General features: G+C 47.8%; 1 protein-coding gene across 1 annotated transcript; it reads right to left on the bottom strand.

The window, feature by feature from the left end:
- Window positions 1-4,537: 4,537 nt before the first annotated feature.
- Window positions 4,538-17,878, bottom strand: ca7 (carbonic anhydrase VII). The gene is made up of 7 exons (XM_056278828.1): window positions 17,842-17,878; window positions 16,911-17,108; window positions 13,832-13,950; window positions 12,206-12,301; window positions 11,296-11,358; window positions 11,029-11,184; window positions 4,538-4,720 (listed from the first exon to the last, which is right to left on the bottom strand). The coding sequence occupies exons 1-7, from the start codon at window positions 17,876-17,878 to the stop codon at window positions 4,538-4,540; spliced, it is 852 nt and encodes a 283-aa protein (XP_056134803.1).
- Window positions 17,879-19,859: the final 1,981 nt, after the last annotated feature.

The raw sequence follows: 19,859 nt of genomic DNA, 5'->3' as shown, positions 1-19,859 counted from the left end.
AGTCAAAAAAATAATCTTCTTCTTGTGGTCCGCATGACATGAGGAGGACACTACAGGTTTACTTTGCACTGTGCAGGAAACTGCACATTTGCATGTTTTCACTGCAGATTTATTACACTCACTTATATTGGTGTATGTTCTGTGCTGAGTCAGATTGCTGTGTGGCCAGTTCTGATTCCGATTCTGAGGAAGAGGCGAGGTGGCAAACTCACCGGCTACCTCCGTCATCAGGTCTGGAAAAATATGCAGACCTCAGAGCTCAGAAATGAACGGTAATCACTCCACATTGCCTTTACCAGTAAAGGTCAGCCTACATGAACATGAGGCTTATTTGTCTGAGCGAGGTACTCAGAAGGTCTGTGGTCTGAGCAACCTCTCTGGTCTGAGCAACGTCTCGACATATTTAACACCGGATGCCATTCCACAACGGGACTTTTGACGTCTTTTGGTTGGATGTTGATATTGAGAAGACTGAAATGTTATTTCTTTGTCCAAAGCAGATTAGAAACTAATTCAGTGATCCCACTCTGCACAACTTCACAAAACCCTTTTGAAACACATATCAACGATATTACAAAGATTACGAAGACTGCATATTTCCATTTACGGCACATTGCCAAGATTCGTCCCAATCTTTCCATGGCTGATGCTGAAACACACGTTCGTGCATTTGTCTCATCTAGGCTTGACTATTGTAACACCCTTTTCTCTGGTTTAACTAAATCAAGTCAGTTTTATTGGTATAGCCCAGTATCACAAATTACAAATTTGCCTCAGGGGGCTTTCCGGCAACACAACATCCCATCCTTAGACCCTCGCATTGGATGAGGAGCAACTCCCTAAAAAAAAAAACCTTTAACAGGGAGAAAAAATAGGATGAACCCTCAGGCAGAGCGACAGAGGAGGAATCTCTCCCCCAAGACGGACAACCTGCAATGGATGTTGTGTTTACAGAATAAAACACAATTTACACAATACACCACTGAAAGAGGACGGCAGAATTACAACGGAATGATAAGATGTATGAAGAATGTGACGAGGAGGATGCCAAGCGGTGTCCAGATGCCACCGGAACAGCCCAGGACCTGAGCCACATGACCGCCATCACCATGGAGACCCGACAGGAGGACAGACTACACATGCACACAGGGGAGGCTCGCATCACATCACACGCAAGGGAGAAGAGACAAGAAAAAACATTAGTCACGCACTGAGAGAGAGAGAAGGATACAACACTGAAACAGGAGAACGAAATTATACGGATTTATAAGATGTATAAAGAATGTTATTATCTTTGCCCTGTGATGGCATGGCGGCCTGTCCAGGGTGTCTCCCCGCCTGCCGCCCGATGACTGCTGGGATAGGCTCCAGCATCCCCGCGGCCCTGAGAGCAGGATAAGCAGTTTGGATAATGGATGGATGGATGGGTAAAGAATGTGATGAGGAGGATGCCAAGCAGCATCCAGGTGGGGACCACCGTCACCATGGAGACCTGGGAGGAGGAGGACAGACTGCACATGCACACGGTAGAGACTTACATCACACCATTCACACACACTGGAGAAGGAGAAGACATTAGTCACACATTGGAGAGAGAGAAGGATACGACTTTGAAACGGGATAATAGGATTATACGGATTTATAAGATATATAGAAAAAATGTGATGAGGATGCCAAGCAGCAAATTAACAATTAGCTAAATATAACGTGTACAAAATACTGCTGCTGGGACCAACACTAGAAAATCTCAACATATTACCCCTGTTCTTATTCTACTTTTAACTAACTATTACACAGACTTGCAGCATCCTACTTGTCACGTCTAGTCACTCCTCGTTTACCTGCTAGGGCTCTGTGATCACCAACAGCCGGTCTCCTGACTACTCCAGAAATACATACAGCGACAACAAAAGAACCATGAAAACTAATCAGTAGGTGGCGGGGCGTTGTCTTACCGAGCCCCTCTTCCTCTGGAGTCGTCCTCCTCTGCATTGGAGGGGCCGCTTCACTCGACTCGTTCAGAAGTAAACTCAAAACACTTCCACTTGCGTCAGCCTTCAGCCTCTCTTAGTCTGCCCTGAGTACCAGACCACACTTATCCAGCTTATATTCACTTTGACATGCACATGGTTACATGTATGTACTCTATGTTGCACATTTTTTTGTATCTTTTATATTGAATAGTTTTGCTTATGTTTTATATGTAGATTAGCTCACTTTTATACATTTTTATATGTTTTACTAATGTTGGTCGTTATTGTTTTATTATGTGCACAGCCCTTTGAGACATACTTTGTGATATCAAACTATAATTTCTTTTTTATCCCCCCCCAGTTGTATCCAGCTAATTACCCCACGCTTCCGAGTCCCGGTCAATGGCTCTACCCCCTCTGCTGATCCGGGGAGGGCTGTAGACTACCACATGCCTCCTCCGATACATGTGGAGTCGCCAGCCGCTTCTTTTCACCTGACAGTGAGGAGTTTCACCAGGGGGACGTAGCGCGTGGGAGGATCACGCTAACCCCCGAACAAGCGCCCCGACCAACCAACCAGAGGAGGCGTTAGTGCAGCGACCAGGACACCTACCCACATCCGGCTTCCCACCCGCAGACACGGCCAGTTGTGTCTGTAGGGATGCCCGACCAAGCCGGAGGCAACATGGGGATTCGAACCGGCGATCCCAGTGTTGGTAGGCAATGGAATAGACCAGACCGCCACGCCACCCGGACGCCCTGGCTATAATCAATTATGACTTGACTTGATGACGTAGACGGGTGGATGATGATCATAGGTGAATCAGATATAATATTAAGTCATAGCTATCAACTAATTAATTAGCTTGTATTATGCTGTGTGTATTGGCACTTATAAAACTAACATATAGAATTAAATAAAGCCTTCTAAAAGTTGCACAGATGTCACGTTAGTGCCTTTTTTCCATGATATAGTAAATAAGCCTCCTTGAGATGGAGCTAAAAACAGAGAACGCAAAATACAAAAGCAACAATAAGTGGATTGAATTTACACAAGGACTTCTTCTGTGGTTTTTGTTTTCTATGATGATGTCATGTCTCATCCATTTTTTCAATAGTTAGCCTTCTTCTTTCCTTTATGTCCTTTGTTCAAAGGCTCGCCTACATGATAAAAAAAAACCTTTGTAAAAAAAAAAAATGACAATGAATCCAATTCAATCCAAATTTTATTTATTTTGATTTTTACCATAAAGTTATTTCAACCACGCATAATTTAAATTTTGATTTCATTATCTCATTAACAACAATAGCATGAATACATTCATATCTGAGGTGCCATTTTCCACATTTGTACCATGCTGAATGGGCCCCCGCAGGAATTTGCATGCTAGCAAAAAAAACCAAGTCGATCTAAATAAGGAACGGCATTAAACAAAGCTGCCATAACTCACACACCTAGACACCAGGACCTCCATTAGGAATTACATAGGAGACTGCTGATCCGTTTTCTCTCGCAACTGCTGCTCCGGCGCTGAGCTATTATTCACAGCTTGCTTCACACACTCATACCTTTTAGCACAGTAAACACACGAGACCTCGAAATCTGAAACTGCACAGTTGGATGGTAGTCTCTCAGAGAACAAGAATTTTCAAACCAATCATCGCATTTCACTGCTCACAGCTGCAAAACAGACAAGATCCGATGGTCAGATTTCCTGGTTCCTTGTATAAAGCAATCAGCCAAAAAGATACCAAGAAACGTGGGCAGGGAGGAAGGGAGGAATCTGCTTGAAAGAAGAGAAGAACACTCTATTGGAGGTGTACATTCCAGCCTGCTGCTCTGTCACGGCCAAGCAGATGAGCCTACGCAGCCGCGGCACTAATCCGATCCCAACTCCAGATGGGATTACCCGGAGTGGAAGGGATCTACTATGGCCAGCAGGAATCCATGAGAAATAGGCTGGATAACCAGGGATCAGAAAAGAGAGGGAGACCTTGGATCTGCAGGGCTCACATGGTGAGGTCCCGAGAATGGCACGGCTATCAATCTTCTAATGATACCAGTTTACAATGGCAGATAGGGAGCGACCGACCAGAGGCCGTCCGACAACAGGAGAAGAAGAAAAGATGGGAGAAGACTTTAAGCAAAGAAACAGTCATCTTTTAACAGGGCCAAATTTCCTTGAACGGTCTGGATTTTTGGGTCCTTTCCATTCACATATAGATGAGGAACAAGTGTGATTTACAATGTCAAACTATGGACTGTTGAAAATTCTTAAACTGACTCACCACACAATAATTTTCCCCAAATGCACAGCAAGTTACAAAGCAAATGCGTAATTGAAAAGGGCTACGATTATTCTTTACAGTGCTTCATACAAGCCACTCGTTGGATTCTCCCACCCGACCACATTAAAACCCCTGACCAGTAGAGAGCAACATGCATCTCGGTGTATATTGGCAGTGACAAAAATAACGCTGAATACTCCCCTTTTTCCACGGGATCAGCAGAGGCTCCCTCAACAGGTTGCTATGATGTAAGAAATGCACCAAAACCCATTTATTTATATTGGTGTGTGATGGACTCCTTGTGTCGGACAGGCATGGGACCAGGCCACTTGTTGATAGTTGAAGGAGGCCTGCACTTTCCTGCCTTTCAGGGGCTGCGGGGGCCTGAAGTTGTTCTCCATGTGTGCCCTCTGACCCTCCTCCTCTCCACTGAACAGAAGCGTCCTGAACTTGCCCATCTGTGGAGGAAGCAGGGGTGAGGGGGGTGTTAATATCCCTGTGGTGTTTGCAACAGGACTGCAATCAGCTGCCGTTTTTGCTATACGATGGTGTTGCGGCCCACCTTCTTTCCATACTCTACACAGGGAAGCAACCAACCCTAATACCACTTCCACTCTTCATATAAAAGAAGGCACCAATACGAAGCACTATTGACCCTTTAAAATAGTATTTCGCTGTAGCCCGGGGTCTTACTGTTGGAGGAAAAACAAAATAATACCCTGTTACATAAGGGCTTTCCCCTGCTGCGTCTCCATGAAAGCATTTCTCATTTAAAAGCCCTACAAAACACACTTCTGCCCACCCAGTCATACATCCATCAGGATAATCAGCTGGAGGGGATCAAGGGCTTGAGGCCTGGAGTCACAGGTTGGGGGGCCAGTCGCCCGGCTTATATCCCACTCCCCCCGCCATGCCGCAGACATGGCCATGCAGGCGGCATGGTCATAACAGCGCCCCAGCTGACTGACTGATTTAAAAAAAAGAAGGCCCTGTTCCGCACAGGAAGATGTGGAGAGAGAGAGAGGAGATGGAGAGGAAGGGTGCTGGAGAGAGGAAGGGTGCCGCAGACGTCGTAACAGGACCAGCTATTGGGGAGACTACATCATGACCCGCCGTTAGGCAGTTTGTCAACTTTAGTTGTAAACAAGCCATGATTATCAGACTTGAGCCCTTCTACGTCTTAGTGAAGTGACACCATGCCACTATCTCAAAGGGGTTGGATACTGGTAAATAAAGCTGTGAGCAAGGGGACACCACCACCTTGCTATGATTTCCCAATCTAATGTTAACTCGTTAAAAGGGAGAGGCTGTTAGTTTGTAACCTAAGGCCTATTTTCCAATTGTTAGGAGTCTAACTGAGCGATGGGTAGTAGTATATTTTGAATCGATTCAGTATTTAGCAGATGGGTAGCAGGATATGTTAAATTAATTCTTCATTGAGCAAGCTAGCATCAGTTAGCTGCTCAACACAGAGCTGCCATTGTAATCCTTCAGGGCAATGGCGCGCTCCGATTATTATTTCTTCTTCCCTCCTCCTGGCTTGTTCCCTGTTTCTCAGGGGTCACCACAGCGGTTTTCACAGTTTCCATCGGTACCCTGTGAGGGCACAGCACCAATGGTGGCTGTTGTTAACCCAGGCATCGACCGACCTGGTATGGTCTTGTCAATCCGCTATCGGATGCCCTTCCTGACACAACCACTAACCCTATGGATGGGGGCACAGGTAAAGTGTTGGATGCCATCCCAGTATTCATGGACTTGTACCCGTGCCTGTCGCCAATGGTGCTCTCCCAATAACATCCAGTAAAACAACTCATTTTCTGGCACAAAACAGGTTCAAAATGTGATGATAAGTGCAACAGCAACTCGCCCCTTGTGGGTTTATAGAGCGAGACTTCTGTTCTGGATGAGAAATGGATTTGCATCAATATAATTCCATGATTGATATTGTAGCTGAGGCTCTTCAGACTCCTTGCAACATTTTAAGCCAGTTAGTGCCAAATAAAGAGCCCTTTTAGAGGATGTTATTTGGCAAGCACTATTACCCTGAAGGATTATATTGCAGCTTGGTGCGCAGCAGTTGACTAACGGCCGCTTGCTCAATACTGAATCAGTTTTATAGATTCGGCTACCCATTACCTGGGTTGACTCCCAACAATAGGAAAATAGGGCTTAGGTTAAAAAATACCAGAACATCCCTTTAAATACTGGATATTTCCAAAAAAAAACAAAAAACAAAACAAAAAAACAAATTTCCTTGGTGCTCCAAATTGTTTAATACATAGAGCTTAGTAGATTATAGCTTAAAAGGTAGAAAAGGAAACTGTGGTTTCAAGGGCGTATGGCTTGAAAGTTGATGGTGACACATGGGTGGGGTGGAATGTGTAGGAGGGAAGTAATAATACGGTTAATTTTGTAAACAAACTATAGTCGAGACCTGACAGGGTCAACAATTAAAGCAACACACCACAGACTCTTGGTTCTATTCTATCCATCCATCCGTCTGTGAATGTTCTCATCCATCCAGGTCATAGTTATCCAAAGGAATTGAATCAAGTGCAACTGGACTTGGTTATATATCAGTGAAGACGTTTCGCCTCTCATCCAAGAGGCTTCATCAGTTTGTGCCTTTCTGACTAGACCAAGCTAGTCTGACTGGCTGGTGATAAAACTCAGATATTTAGCCTCTTTGGAGTCGTTATCAGAGCTATTGATGTCAATGGCTCTTTAGTTTCATCACCAGCCAGTCAGACTAGCTTGGTCTAGTCAGAAAGGCACAAACTGATGAAGCCTCTTGGATGAGAGGCGAAACGTCTTCATGGATATATAACCAAGTCCAGTTGCACTTGATTCAATTCCTTTGGATATCCATCCATCCATTATCCAAGCCGCTTATCCCAACTGGGGTCGCCGGGATGCTGGAACCTATCCCAGCAGTCATTGGGCGGCAGGCAGGGAGACACCTTGTACAGACCACCAATGGTTCTATTCTAAATGTTACTTAATACATCATATTCTCAATGATGCTATTACATAGGATGTAATCGATCAGATTTACTTGTAGAGATCATGAATAGTGTAAAATAATTAACAAATTTAGAGGCTTTAATGTGGGTGTGCTTCACACATTTTCCTATCCTTGCAAGAACATTTTAAGCAACTTTCCTTACTCATATCTTGAAGGGGGAAAAAAAATCACAAAATAAAATCATGGAAATCTGTCTTAGGGAAAAAAAATATAAAAGCAACACCTCCCTGGTAATGACTCCCACCTGCTGTAAAGTGCCATCGTGTGTTCAGAGGTAGATGGGATCGGCCATCTTAAGTGGGTGTTTAGGAAAGCACAAAGGACAGGGTTGACGGTGTCAAAAAGGATGGGTTTACTGAACAATATATGTACATAGTATATACACTATATAAATATATACTAAAATGGCAACTGACTTCAAAATGAAAAGAAATAAAGATCACTAGATAAGCAAATAAACATACATAGGCTATTACCAGTACTTGGCTAAAACAAAATAGAAAATATCCAATGGCTACTAGTATGATTACACCTACAGATGAATTTTACATTAGCTACATAAGCTCTAAATTGGTTCTAGTTGACTTTTCTGAACTTCCCATATCACAAACATGCATGAAACTGGTTTATTTAAGGGAGACCATCACACGAATCGGGATTAAAGTTTAACAAAAAACTCTTGGCCTAGCTTGCTAAGCTAGCTAGCTAGCTAGCAAGCGTACACCCATATAGACATGCCTATAGCTTACTCTGGGTGAGAACACAGGGGAAAGCTGTCTGTTATTATTTTTTTCTAACCTTTTTCACTGTCAATGAGAAGGAGTAAAAAAGACAAAACAAGTCTTTCTCTTGGATTATAACCAAACTACAAACTCACCATCCATCAACTGTCTCCATCGATAGCTAGCTAGTACACAGACTGACGGGCTGGTGTTGAGCGACTGTGTTCATGTGCAGTTAGCTTGCCCTACAGAGTGCAGTGAGCCAGACTGTATGGACCATTAACCCTGTCTGGCTGAGGATGAAGCACACGACAGAGCCCAATGAATTGGATCAAATACAAAAAAAGTCTCTTTTAGCCACAAATCTACCACTACTTTCGGCTGTTCCCGTTAGGGGTCGCCACAGCGGATCATCCGTTTCCATCTCTTCCTGTCCTGTGCATCTTCCTCTGTCACACCAGCCACCTGCATGTCCTCCCTCACCACCTCCATAAACCTCCTCTTTGGCCTTCCTCTTTTCCTCCTCCTTGGCAGCTCCATATTCAGCATCCTTCTCCCAATATACCCAGCATCTCTCCTCCACACATGTCCAAACCATCTCAATCTCACCTCTCTTACTTTGTCTCCAAACCGTCCAACCTGAGCTGTCCCTCTAATATACTCGTTCCTAATTCTGTCCTTCTTCATCACTCCTAATGAAAATCTTATCTTCACCTCTGCCACCTCCAGCTCCGCCTCCTGTCTTTTCCTCAGTGCCACCGTCTCCAAACCAGCCTTCCCGAAAGTTGATAGGGACATGTCCCTACCATCCCTACCTAAATCTACACCTATGTGTGGTTTTGTGATTGATCGTTCATCACGGTGTGTGTCCAACTGTACAGCATCACAAAAAGTAGACACTGGAGGGAAACGATAGAGCAGTCAAAGCCGCACATCCACAACCGATGTGAATTCAGAGAAATCGAATAAGGATCACCTGAAATAATTCTGTTTGGGCCCGTCAGTGTCTTGCCTCTCTTTTTGACGACTCGACCATTTTCAAATTTGCACAACTTTTTATTCTCATGATATTGGTGTTTTAAAAAGTGAGGAACTTTTTAAACCACTGAGATGACATACTGTAGATGCACATACTTGTGGCTGGAGATGAACACAGGGAACAGACCTTTCTTAAAGGATGGGTTCACTTTTTTTCTACCCAGGCCTCATTAAAACATTGTCGGACCTCATTTAGAAATGCACAAATGAAATCGTCACCGATCGCTTCGCTGTCGAGAAAATTAACGCTTTGCTGAATCTTACTCGCCGGGCTTCAAAACGGGCCGATGAGACAATCTTATAAGCCTTCAAAAGCAACCGCGTACCTCTTTTTCCAAAAATGGGAAGCTTATAATACAACGTTAGATGTCTTAACATGTTGCACGAGGTGAGGTAAAGATTAATTTGTTTTGAACTTCTGCAAATACGTGTTCGTTGCTACATCTGCACGGCTAGTTTGCATCATACAGGTTTGCCAGGAGTTCCAGTTTTGAAAAGGAGAAATGTCACTGCCTTACTGGACTGCGCCGAAGCCCAGTACGGCGATTAAGCAAAGTGATGGGTTTCCCAATATTGAAGCACGCAATGCCATTTCTGATGAACTGTTAGGACTCGCAAGACTTGGCACCGGTGACTTTCCATTTCTTTTTCATTTTCAAGATCGGTCTCAAATTGTATCGATTTCTCTCCCCCGTAAGCCAGGATTCCTACTTGAATACTGACTTGCAAATCTGCACGTGTGATTCTTGTTGACTAACCACTGGAAAAGCATTGGCAGAGCATCATGGCCTGGTCAAGGAAAATGTAATGTGATCCTCTAAACCCAAAAATAATGTCCCTCCCCCCTAGCCTGAAGAAAAAAAGCCTGTTGTTATAGCATGGATTGGGATTACCATTATGCATCAATTGACTTTAACCGGGTGTCCGCGTAGTGTGGTGGTCTATTCCGTTGCCTACCAACGGAATAGAGGTAACACGGGGATCGCCGGTTCGAATCCCCGTGTTACCTCCGGCTTGGTCGGGCGTCCCTACAGACGCAATTGGCCGTGTCTGCGGGTGGGAAGCCGGATGTGGGTATGTGTCCTGGTCGCTGCACCTCCTCTGGTCGGTCGCGGCACCTGTTCGGGGGGGAGGGGGAACTGGGGGGGAACAGCAGGATCCTCCCACGCGCTACGTCCCCCTGGCGAAACTCCTCACTGTCAGGTGAAAAGAAACAGCTGGCGACTCCACATGTATCGGAGGAGGCATGTGGTAGTCTGCAGCCCTCCTCGGATCAGCAGAGGGGGTGGAGCAGCGACCGGGACGGCTTGAAAGAGTGGGGTAATTGGCCAGGCACAACTGAGGAGAGTAAAAAATAAATCAGTGTTTCCCTTCTAAAACATACTCCCTGTGGTTACCGGACTCACTCTTATCTGCTCTTGTCTCTCCAGCAGGATGAGACGTTGTAAGGATGGAGATGATGGAGATGACCAGTTTACCCAGTGCCTCGGGACAGTGGCTGTCAAACAGTAGTTCAACACTTTGGTCTTATATATTCTTATCTAACCTGTGATGGACTGGCGGCCTGTCCAGGGTGTCTCCCCGCCTGCCGCCCAGTGACTGCTGGGATAGGCTCCAGCATCCCGTGACCCCGACTGGATAATGGATGGATGGATGGATAATGGATGGATGGATGGATGGATGGATGGTGGATGGATGGATGGATAGTGGATGGATGGATGGATAATGGATGGATGGATGGATGGATGGATAGATAGATAGATAGTGGATGGATGGATGGATGGATAATGGATGGATGGATAGTGGATGGATAGTGGATGGATGGATGGATAGTGGATGAATGGATGGATGGATGGATGGATGGATGGATAGTGGATGGATGGATGGATAGTGGATGAATGGATGGATGAATGGATAATGGATGGATATGGCATGCATATCTCTCTTATGGTTTGAGTAACACCGTCCTGGCTCTCACCTGTTTCTCAGACACCATAATCGGCTCCTTCAGGACAATCCAGATGACGCTCTCGTGGAGCGGGGGTGTCGTCAGCGATCCGGGGTAGGTCCAGTAGTGGAGGCAGCTGGGTAGGAGGCACTTGGGGTTGAAACCTTTGAAATCAACAGCACTTCCCTGGCATAAGAGCACAAAGACAACGCCTCGATGTAATCGCCGGCGAGGCTTACGGCTGACCACAGACCAGATCCTACCAGCAAGCGGGAATACAAGGTACCGTTTACTCACCTTGAACTTCACCCTGTGCAGAGCATCCGTGATGCTGTGGAGCCACCTGTGGTCGTTTCCGGTCTGGCAATTGAAGATAAAACTGATATTAAGTGGTGATTTGTAAAGGAAGCCAAGATTCTGTTCATCCTTGCTTTGCTTTTGGGTCCTTTTCAAAAGGCAGTTTAAAGCATTGGTGCTCAAGCTGGGGGTCGGGACCCCGAAGGGGATCACTTCTAGGGGTCGGCAGGTGGTTGTGGAGGAGGGGGGGAAAAACTATTTTAGACCGGGGAATGGTTTTTACATTACATCGCCTGTACCAGCGATACAATTTGCCTTAGAGCAGATTGTAATGTGTGTGTGTGTGGTGCCGTTATTTCAATAAATCTAAAAACACTAATTTAAGCCAAAATTGAGGGTCTATTCCATTGCCTACCAACACAGGGACACCAGTTCGAATCCCCGGCTTGGTCGGGCGTCCCCACAGACACAATTGGCCGTGTCTGCGGGTGGGAAGCTGGATGTGGGTAGGTGTACTGATCGCTGCACTTGCGCCTCCTCTGGTCGGTCGGGGCGCCTGTTCGGTAATCTCTGAACAGTCTCAGGCAGGCAGGTTATGAGTGATCGGGGTGTTGTGAGTCAGTGTCCCAATGCAATTGGGGCGGGGGGGGGCACCTTAAAAATAATATCAGCTCATCCCGCCGGGGCCTTGGTGATCTCTGGCGATACTTTGGAATAAATTTAAATCCCTGCGTCGTCTGGACTGACTCAAAAAGCACGCAAGTTTCCCCCCCCCCCTCTTTATTTAGATAATATCTCCAGAAAAGAAAAAAATGGGTTTATTGTATCCACCTGACCCCTGGCTGTGATCCACCTAAGGGTCGCGACCCGCAGTCGGGAGAGCCGTTGTGCTCCGCCCGAAAGCTCTCACCTCTAAAAAGATGCCGAGAACAGCAAGACCGTCAGGAGCCGTGGCCGCCTCCCCCAACGTCTTGTATTGGGCAGCATTCCAGTGTACCAGATGAAGCTGGGTGATAATGTGAGAGCAGAGGCAGGAAGAATCTAAGGTTACCACAGTGCGCCAGTCATGCATCCTACGTGCACCGGGGGGGGGGGGGGGGACCCACAGCGTCTCAGGAGGAGGCGGAGCAGCTCGTCTGGCAACCGGAGGGTTGCCGGTTCGATCCTCGGCTCCTCCTTGCGTAAATGCCGAGGCGTCCTTGAGCAAGACACCTAACCCCTAACTGCTCCTGATGAGCTGGTTGCATGGCTGGTTGCATGGCTGGTTGTATGGCTGGTTGCATGGCTGGTTGCATGGCTGGTTGCACGTCTGGTTGCATGGCTGGTTGCACGGCTGGTTGCATGGCTTGTTGCACGTCTGGTTGCATGGCTGGTTGCATGTCTGGTTGCACGGCTGGTTGCACGGCTGGTTGCACGGCTGGTTGCACGGCTGGTTGCATGGCTTGTTGCATGGCTTGTTGCATGGCTGGTTGCACGGCTGGTTGCATGGCTTGTTGCACATCTGGTTGCATGGCTGGTTGCATGGCTGGTTGCACGGCTGGTTGCACGGCTAGTTGCACGGCTGGTTGCACGGCTGGTTGCATGGCTGGTTGCATGTCTGGTTGCACGGCTGGTTGCACGGCTGGTTGCACGGCTGGTTGCACGGCTGGTTGCATGGCTTGTTGCATGGCTTGTTGCATGGCTGGTTGCACGGCTGGTTGCATGGCTTGTTGCACATCTGGTTGCATGGCTGGTTGCATGGCTGGTTGCACGGCTGGTTGCACGGCTAGTTGCACGGCTGGTTGCACGGCTGGTTGCATGGCTGGTTGCATGTCTGGTTGCACGGCTGGTTGCACGGCTGGTTGCACGGCTGGTTGCACGGCTGGTTGCATGGCTTGTTGCATGGCTTGTTGCATGGCTGGTTGCACGGCTGGTTGCATGGCTTGTTGCACATCTGGTTGCATGGCCTGTTGCACGGCTGGTTGCACGGCTGGTTGCACGGCCGACACCGCCGCCGGTGTAGGAGTGTGTGGGTGAATGCGAGGCATTCACTGATTGTAAAGCACTCCGAGTGGCTGTTGCAGCCAGAAGGGCGCCGTAAAACGCAGCCCATTTACATCACACTGCTGACAGCTCACACTGTACAAACCAACCGGTCGTCCCTGTACTGCCGACTAAAGGCGTCCCTACACAACTCGTGTACCCGTTTACCATATCTCCATCTGCCATCATGTCCTCGAGGAAACTCTGCAGCCCCCTTCAACATTAGCCGTCCTATTTCGCTGGGCTACCAATGGGAATTTCTCAATGCTGCCTGACCCAGAACAAAGACAATGCTGTGCACGCACACACACACACACACGCACACACACACACACACACACACACACATGCACAGACAGACAGTCTATACTCGAGAGATGGGTGCATAGTGCATAGTGAAGGGTTTTTGTGTTACAATCTAGAATCTAGAAACTGGATTGCATGTGAATGGGTGTCGTTTCTCCCCCCCCCCCCCAGACATCGGCACACACTCGTTCCCACCGCACACACTGACCTCAGAGGCGTAGCACTTCCCCGCGACAGTGTGCTCAGAGCCGTGGCAGCTCTTCCCGCCCCAGTGGAAGTGGATCTGCTTCAGCCTGTAGGCCTGCTTAAGAGGGCCGCCCCTGATCACTGCAGAGGAGACAAGTAGTCGGTCAGCCGTTCACAAAGTGTGCGTCGTTGGTCGTACGCACTCGCACCCCGGTCGCTTTCGGGAGCGACGTCAACCGCCTTTCGGCGGCACGGCACGGGCGTCCCGCGGGCAGCGTTTACAGCGGCGCTACAGCGAAGGCAGTGCAGATATAGACACACAACACAACACAACACAACACAACACAGAGAGAATCAATCTTGCGACACCCTTCAGAATACAGTAAACTCATCTCTCGCAGAAGAGGCGAGCCCCGACACACAGGCAGCCTAAGCCGACCAATCGTTTCATTGGGTGTATGGAGCCTACAGGTATACCAACCTATGACATCATAAGCGTGACCAATATCAAAGCTAATTTTAGTTCACATTGCCACCACCAATTCAGTTCCATCCATCATCCGAACCGCTGATCCTGCTCTCAGGGTCGCGGGGATGCTGGAGCCCATCCCAGCAGCCACTGGGTGGCAGGCGGGGAGACACCCGGACAGGCCGCCAGGCCATCACAGGGCCCCCCCCCCCCACATTCACACCTAGGGACAATTTAGTATGGCCGATTCACCTGACCTACATGTCTTTGGACTGTGGGAGGAAACAGGAAACCCACACAGACACGGGGAGAACATGCAAACTCCACACAGAGGACGACCCAGGACGACCCCCCCCCCCCCAAGTTTGGACAACCCCGGGGCTCGAACCCAGGACCTTCTTGCTGTGAGGTGACCGCCCAATTCAGTTCCAGCTGTTTAAAATGCACGCCGTCGTGTCGGGCGTCTCACACCTGCAACCCAAAATCATGTCACAGGCGAGTCGCTGGGGAAATGGCTGCGTTCGGCACATAACGGATCCACCGCCGCACTCATCAGCCGGTGGACCGACGAGCACGTTAACGCCGGTCTACTGATGTATAACGTGATGCGGTGCAGGATCGGGGGCGGCGGAAACTGAATTCGTAGCATGCTGCCTGGCCTGTCGGGCGAGGATTTGGCCGTCGCCGTAATCTGACTGGGACTTATTGTGATGCGGCGGCGGCGGCGGACCGCTGGACAGGCAGGCCTCAGCGGCCTAAGAAAGGTTAGCTAAACAGGGCGGATCACCTTACAGAGGAGCTCAGATGAAGCGAGTGGTCGAAATACGCCGAATAACTTTGAGAAGGGGGTATAAAGAACTGGAAGAGACCCCGTTTTACCAGCACCTATTAGCATTCAAACAACAAGATAAACAAAGGCTTCACAGCCATGTGTGTGGCAAGTCTTTCGCATTGGGGTTATCAATGGAAATCAGGTCGTCACTAACGATAACAGGGTTTTCGACCATAGCGGCACCGGTAGTGTCGACAATGGCGATTGTGCGGGAACACGTCGCACCGACTGACATTTACGACCGGCCTTTGACCGACACGGCCCGCACTTTTGTTTGTCGATTCGTGCGACTTGCACGGTGTGTGCGCGAGTCTTTCTCACTCGCCGCAGGACAAAGCACACCTGTCAGAAATAGCAGCCACTTAATCTTCCTGATCTTCAATCGGCAACCAATCTGCAACTGAACCTACCTTGTGCAGTGAGGAGGAATGTGGAGTAGTGGATCACGGCTGCATTTTACAAACACACACACACACAAGTGTAACACATGCACATGTAAAAATGTAAACTGAGTATGCAGGGATGTGGAGATGCGCACAAAGCAAAAAAAAAAGGAAGTGTCAGGATGAATTACTGCAGAAAGTGCATCAGAATGGAGAATTCTGGGTATCGGTTTCCCTGCAGCAGAGGTTTACGCGGCCCGCCAAGTGTCTCGGACAAGCAGCCGCGCATTTCCGAGCGTAGCGTTGACGGTGATGGCGGGGCGGTTAACGCGGATCCACCCAGTGATAAACAGCAAACGGGGTCAAAATAACCACGGAGCGAACCTCCCTTATTACACACCCACCCCAGCAGGCAGGCAGACACACACTCGTCCGTTTAAATGCCGGTCTCACTTTCCTCCTGCATAATCACTGGGTTATCTGCTGCTTTGCTGACGTTACCTTTTTTTTTTTCTCCACCCACTACCTACACTTTACCTGCAAATTATCTCACTAATCCCACTTTAGGAGCATGCATGCACGCACACACACACACACACACACACACACACACACACACACACACACACACATATATATATATATACATACACATACACACACACATATATATATACATACATACATATATATGTATGTATGTATATATGTGTGTATGTGTGTGTGTGTGTGTGTATATATATATATATAAACTGTTTAAAGAAACACTCGATGGTAGGGAAAGTGCTCAACAAATAAGAAAAATAATCCATATACGTATATATATATATATATATATATACATACACACACACACACACACACACAATTTATTCATTTTTATTTTCATTGACGGTGCATTATAGAGCACAGTTAAGCCAACAAACCCTTAATTGTGATCTCAGTCAGCCACATGCAAATATTGCACATAGCTCAAAACCTCATACAGTATGCACAGCCCATACACACACAGTATGCACAGCCCATACACAGCATGCACAGCCCATACACACACAGTATGCACAGCCCATACACACACAGTATGCACAGCCCATACACAGCATGCACAGCCCATACACAGCATGCACAGCCCATACCATGTGTGAATTCATGCAAATGTCTGCGGTCCTTCAGTAAATCACACCTGGGTCTGAATGTAAATATAGATCATCTACGTAGATGCACAACCATCCCATTATGTTGAACTACCGGGCCAGATATGTTCGATTCTAAACCCCCAAATAATGAAGCGAGGTGGACACAGGGAGGGTGACCTTGCATACAGTCAGTGACAGGGCCAATGGACACAAATACACTCGCGCGCGTGCGCCTGCCAATTACCTGGGGGGGGGGCGCACGCGCGCGCGCACTAACTGACCTGATCTGTCATCCGAGTCGTCAAACTCCACCACCACGGAGTGGCCGTTGTTGGAGATGCTGATGGAGGTGCAGTGGTCGTAGCAGAGGAGAAACGGGGGGAGGCTGGCGTCGTATGACGCCTCGTGGGGGACGATGTCGATGGGTGACTGCCGGTCCCCCTTGGCGATGGGGAAGTCTTTATGCCACTCGGACGGACCTTGTCGTGGGTAGAGGACAAAAAGACAAACAAAGTGCACTATGCATGTAGGCTGGGGTCTCAAGTTGAGACGTACAGATCTTCTCCACCACATAATTAAGCAGACAACTGACAGGAGAACACACAAAAATAAACACACACACACACACACACACACACATTATTCCTTAGAGTCTAACAATCGTTTCCAGTTAGATATTGCACGTGGGGGGGGAAAAGTGGCTCATTCATAACCGAGACCGTGCCAGAAATAGAGCTCGAGGCTGTGACTCGCGACACATCCGTCTTGGTATCAAACCCAGAGTTCGGTGGTCCATTTCGCCACCGTCCGGCGGGACGAACCCCGGATTTCTGCTACTGCTGCAGACTTCATCACCAGCACACTACACCGCTGGCCCAGTTCCCCACATTACAACCCCCACCTACCCCACCCCCTCACACACCCCGCAGGACTTGGGAGAGTCGGTTGTGTCCGACCGAGGTGACAAACTGCCGTCCCCTTAACGGATAATCGGGATAATCTCTTATTAAACAGCTATCTGGACGTCTTCCGGCGCGCATCGATCACGCCGGTCTCAGCCATCAACACGCAAAGTCAGAGGTGCGCGGCGATGCGCGTGCTGAATAGGACGCGATCTTAATTGGTTCGGCGCCGCGACTGCCCCGCTCTTCCACGCGCGCACCAATCAAGGCTGGAGCGTAAAGCACGCGCTCCCATCCTATCCGACCTTACCGTTCTCGCCTCCGTATCCCCAGGGATTCCCTGTCATCGCGCCTCCGGCTCGGAGAACCCTGCTGGCTGGCTGGCTGGCGGGCGTCCGTCTCCTGCAGCCTGCAGCACACGTGTCGCGGTATCGATGAGGTTTGGCAGCGCTACACAAGCGGGGAGGCCAATTACCTTTGCTCGACGCGGACACGCCCCCCCTTTTAATCCCCCCCCCCCCACCACCACCTCCCATCTGCATCTTGACCTGTTATCCTGGACGTCGACTCGGGGGGGGAGAAACGCTCGGCACGGTTCACATTTAAAGTAGGCCAAGCTTTTTTTATTTGAAGGTGATTTTGCACAGTTGGTAATTAGCCCCACTCTATTCTATTCTATTCTATTCTATTCTATTCTATTCTACAGTATCTTTTTATATTCCTTGGTATTGGTGTGTAAAATATGGCCACACTGTTGCATCCATACCTGGTCACCCTACTGAGCATTTAATGTATGATGATTATTTTGCAAGCAATAAATAAATAAATAAATAAACAAGTAAATAAATAAATAGGCTGTCCCTCTGACGACTGCTTTGGCTCGGTCGTGACTTCTGGATTGTGATTCTGACCTATATTCAACAAAGGAAACCCCTTGCTTGGCTAAATGGAGAATAAAAATGAATAAGTCAGCGTGAGAGAAACTATACAAAATAAAAATTCAGAGTAAAAAAAAAAAAGAGTATTTTATTTTATTGTCATACAGGCTGCCTGGGAGCAGGATAGGCGGTTCGGGCAACGGGTGGACTGTTGTACGGTGCGGCAGACCACTAGAACTGGCGTCTGTGCGGCGGCCAATTACTCCGCCTGGCGATCGGAATTTGTGTCGAAACTACAGGTGCGAATTTTTTTGCTCCGGGCTTTTTGCGCCATGCACAGAACTTCAGTATTATAACATAACATTATGTGATATAAAGTAAAGTAATAACGACATCTATTGTTTCAGGTATGTTTAAACCGAAGGACTCTATTCACACTACCCTTACTGCAGCGTTACCCTGCGCACCCCCCTTTACGCATGCTCTAATTGCGCGCCATCATCACTAGCAGCGTTAGGGGCACACGCTTCCTCCTCGCATCTCTGTCTTTGAGGAGTAAAACTAAACTTTTAACCATCCTCAAGTCATGTTGTTCGTTGGACCGAACCGAAATTGGGTCGGTAACAAGCGCACTAATTGAACCCAGCCGCTGGGGGGATGCACAAGCCAGAGCGTTCTTAGTGCCGCTTCCAAGCCCGGATAAACGGGCAGAGTTAAGCCAGGAAGGGCGTCCGCCGTAAAAACCACTTTGCCAAATCAAATATGCAGAGCATAAATCACGACTTCCGCTCCGGATCGGTCGGTGCCCGGAAGACTTACGAGACTAATTGGAGCGTTTTATATATTTACGAGAAGAACCCCGCTACAATGTAGCGGTTTGGTTATCCACCCGTCCAAATCTCCCTCCTCTTCATCCTGCCGGCTGACCGCCTTCCCCCTGCCCCTAAACCCCCCCCCGCCTCCCCCACTCCAACTCCCTCCCCCCCAAATGCTCGGAATCATCTGAAATGCCGAGAAAAGTGGTTTTTAGCCATTTTTAGAAAAATGCATATTTTGCATATTTATGCATAATTATTTTAATTTTCTGCTATTTTTCTGGTCCTCTCTGAGACAATACCTACCACCTCCAAAAAAAAAATTAGGATCGTAAGTGCATTTTTGCAAAAATGCATTTATTTTGCATAATGCCAAAACATTTGTCCCAGAAATTTTTTTTTATATAGGTGAAAAAATCAAAGATCCCCAGAATCATCTGAAATGCCGAGAAAAGGGGTTTTTAGCCATTTTTAGAAAAATGCATGTTTTGCATATTTATGCATAATTATGCATCATTTTAATTTCTGGGATTTTTCCCTTACTCTCTGAGACAATACCTACCACCTCCAAAAAAAAATTAGGATCGTAAGTGCATTTTTGTAAAAATGCATTTATTTTGCATAATGCCAAAGCA

Source organism: Lampris incognitus, chromosome 4 (assembly GCF_029633865.1).
Source record: "Lampris incognitus isolate fLamInc1 chromosome 4, fLamInc1.hap2, whole genome shotgun sequence".
NCBI classification, from domain to species: Eukaryota; Metazoa; Chordata; class Actinopteri; order Lampriformes; family Lampridae; genus Lampris; species Lampris incognitus.
This window is presented reverse-complemented; position numbering and strand designations above follow the sequence as displayed.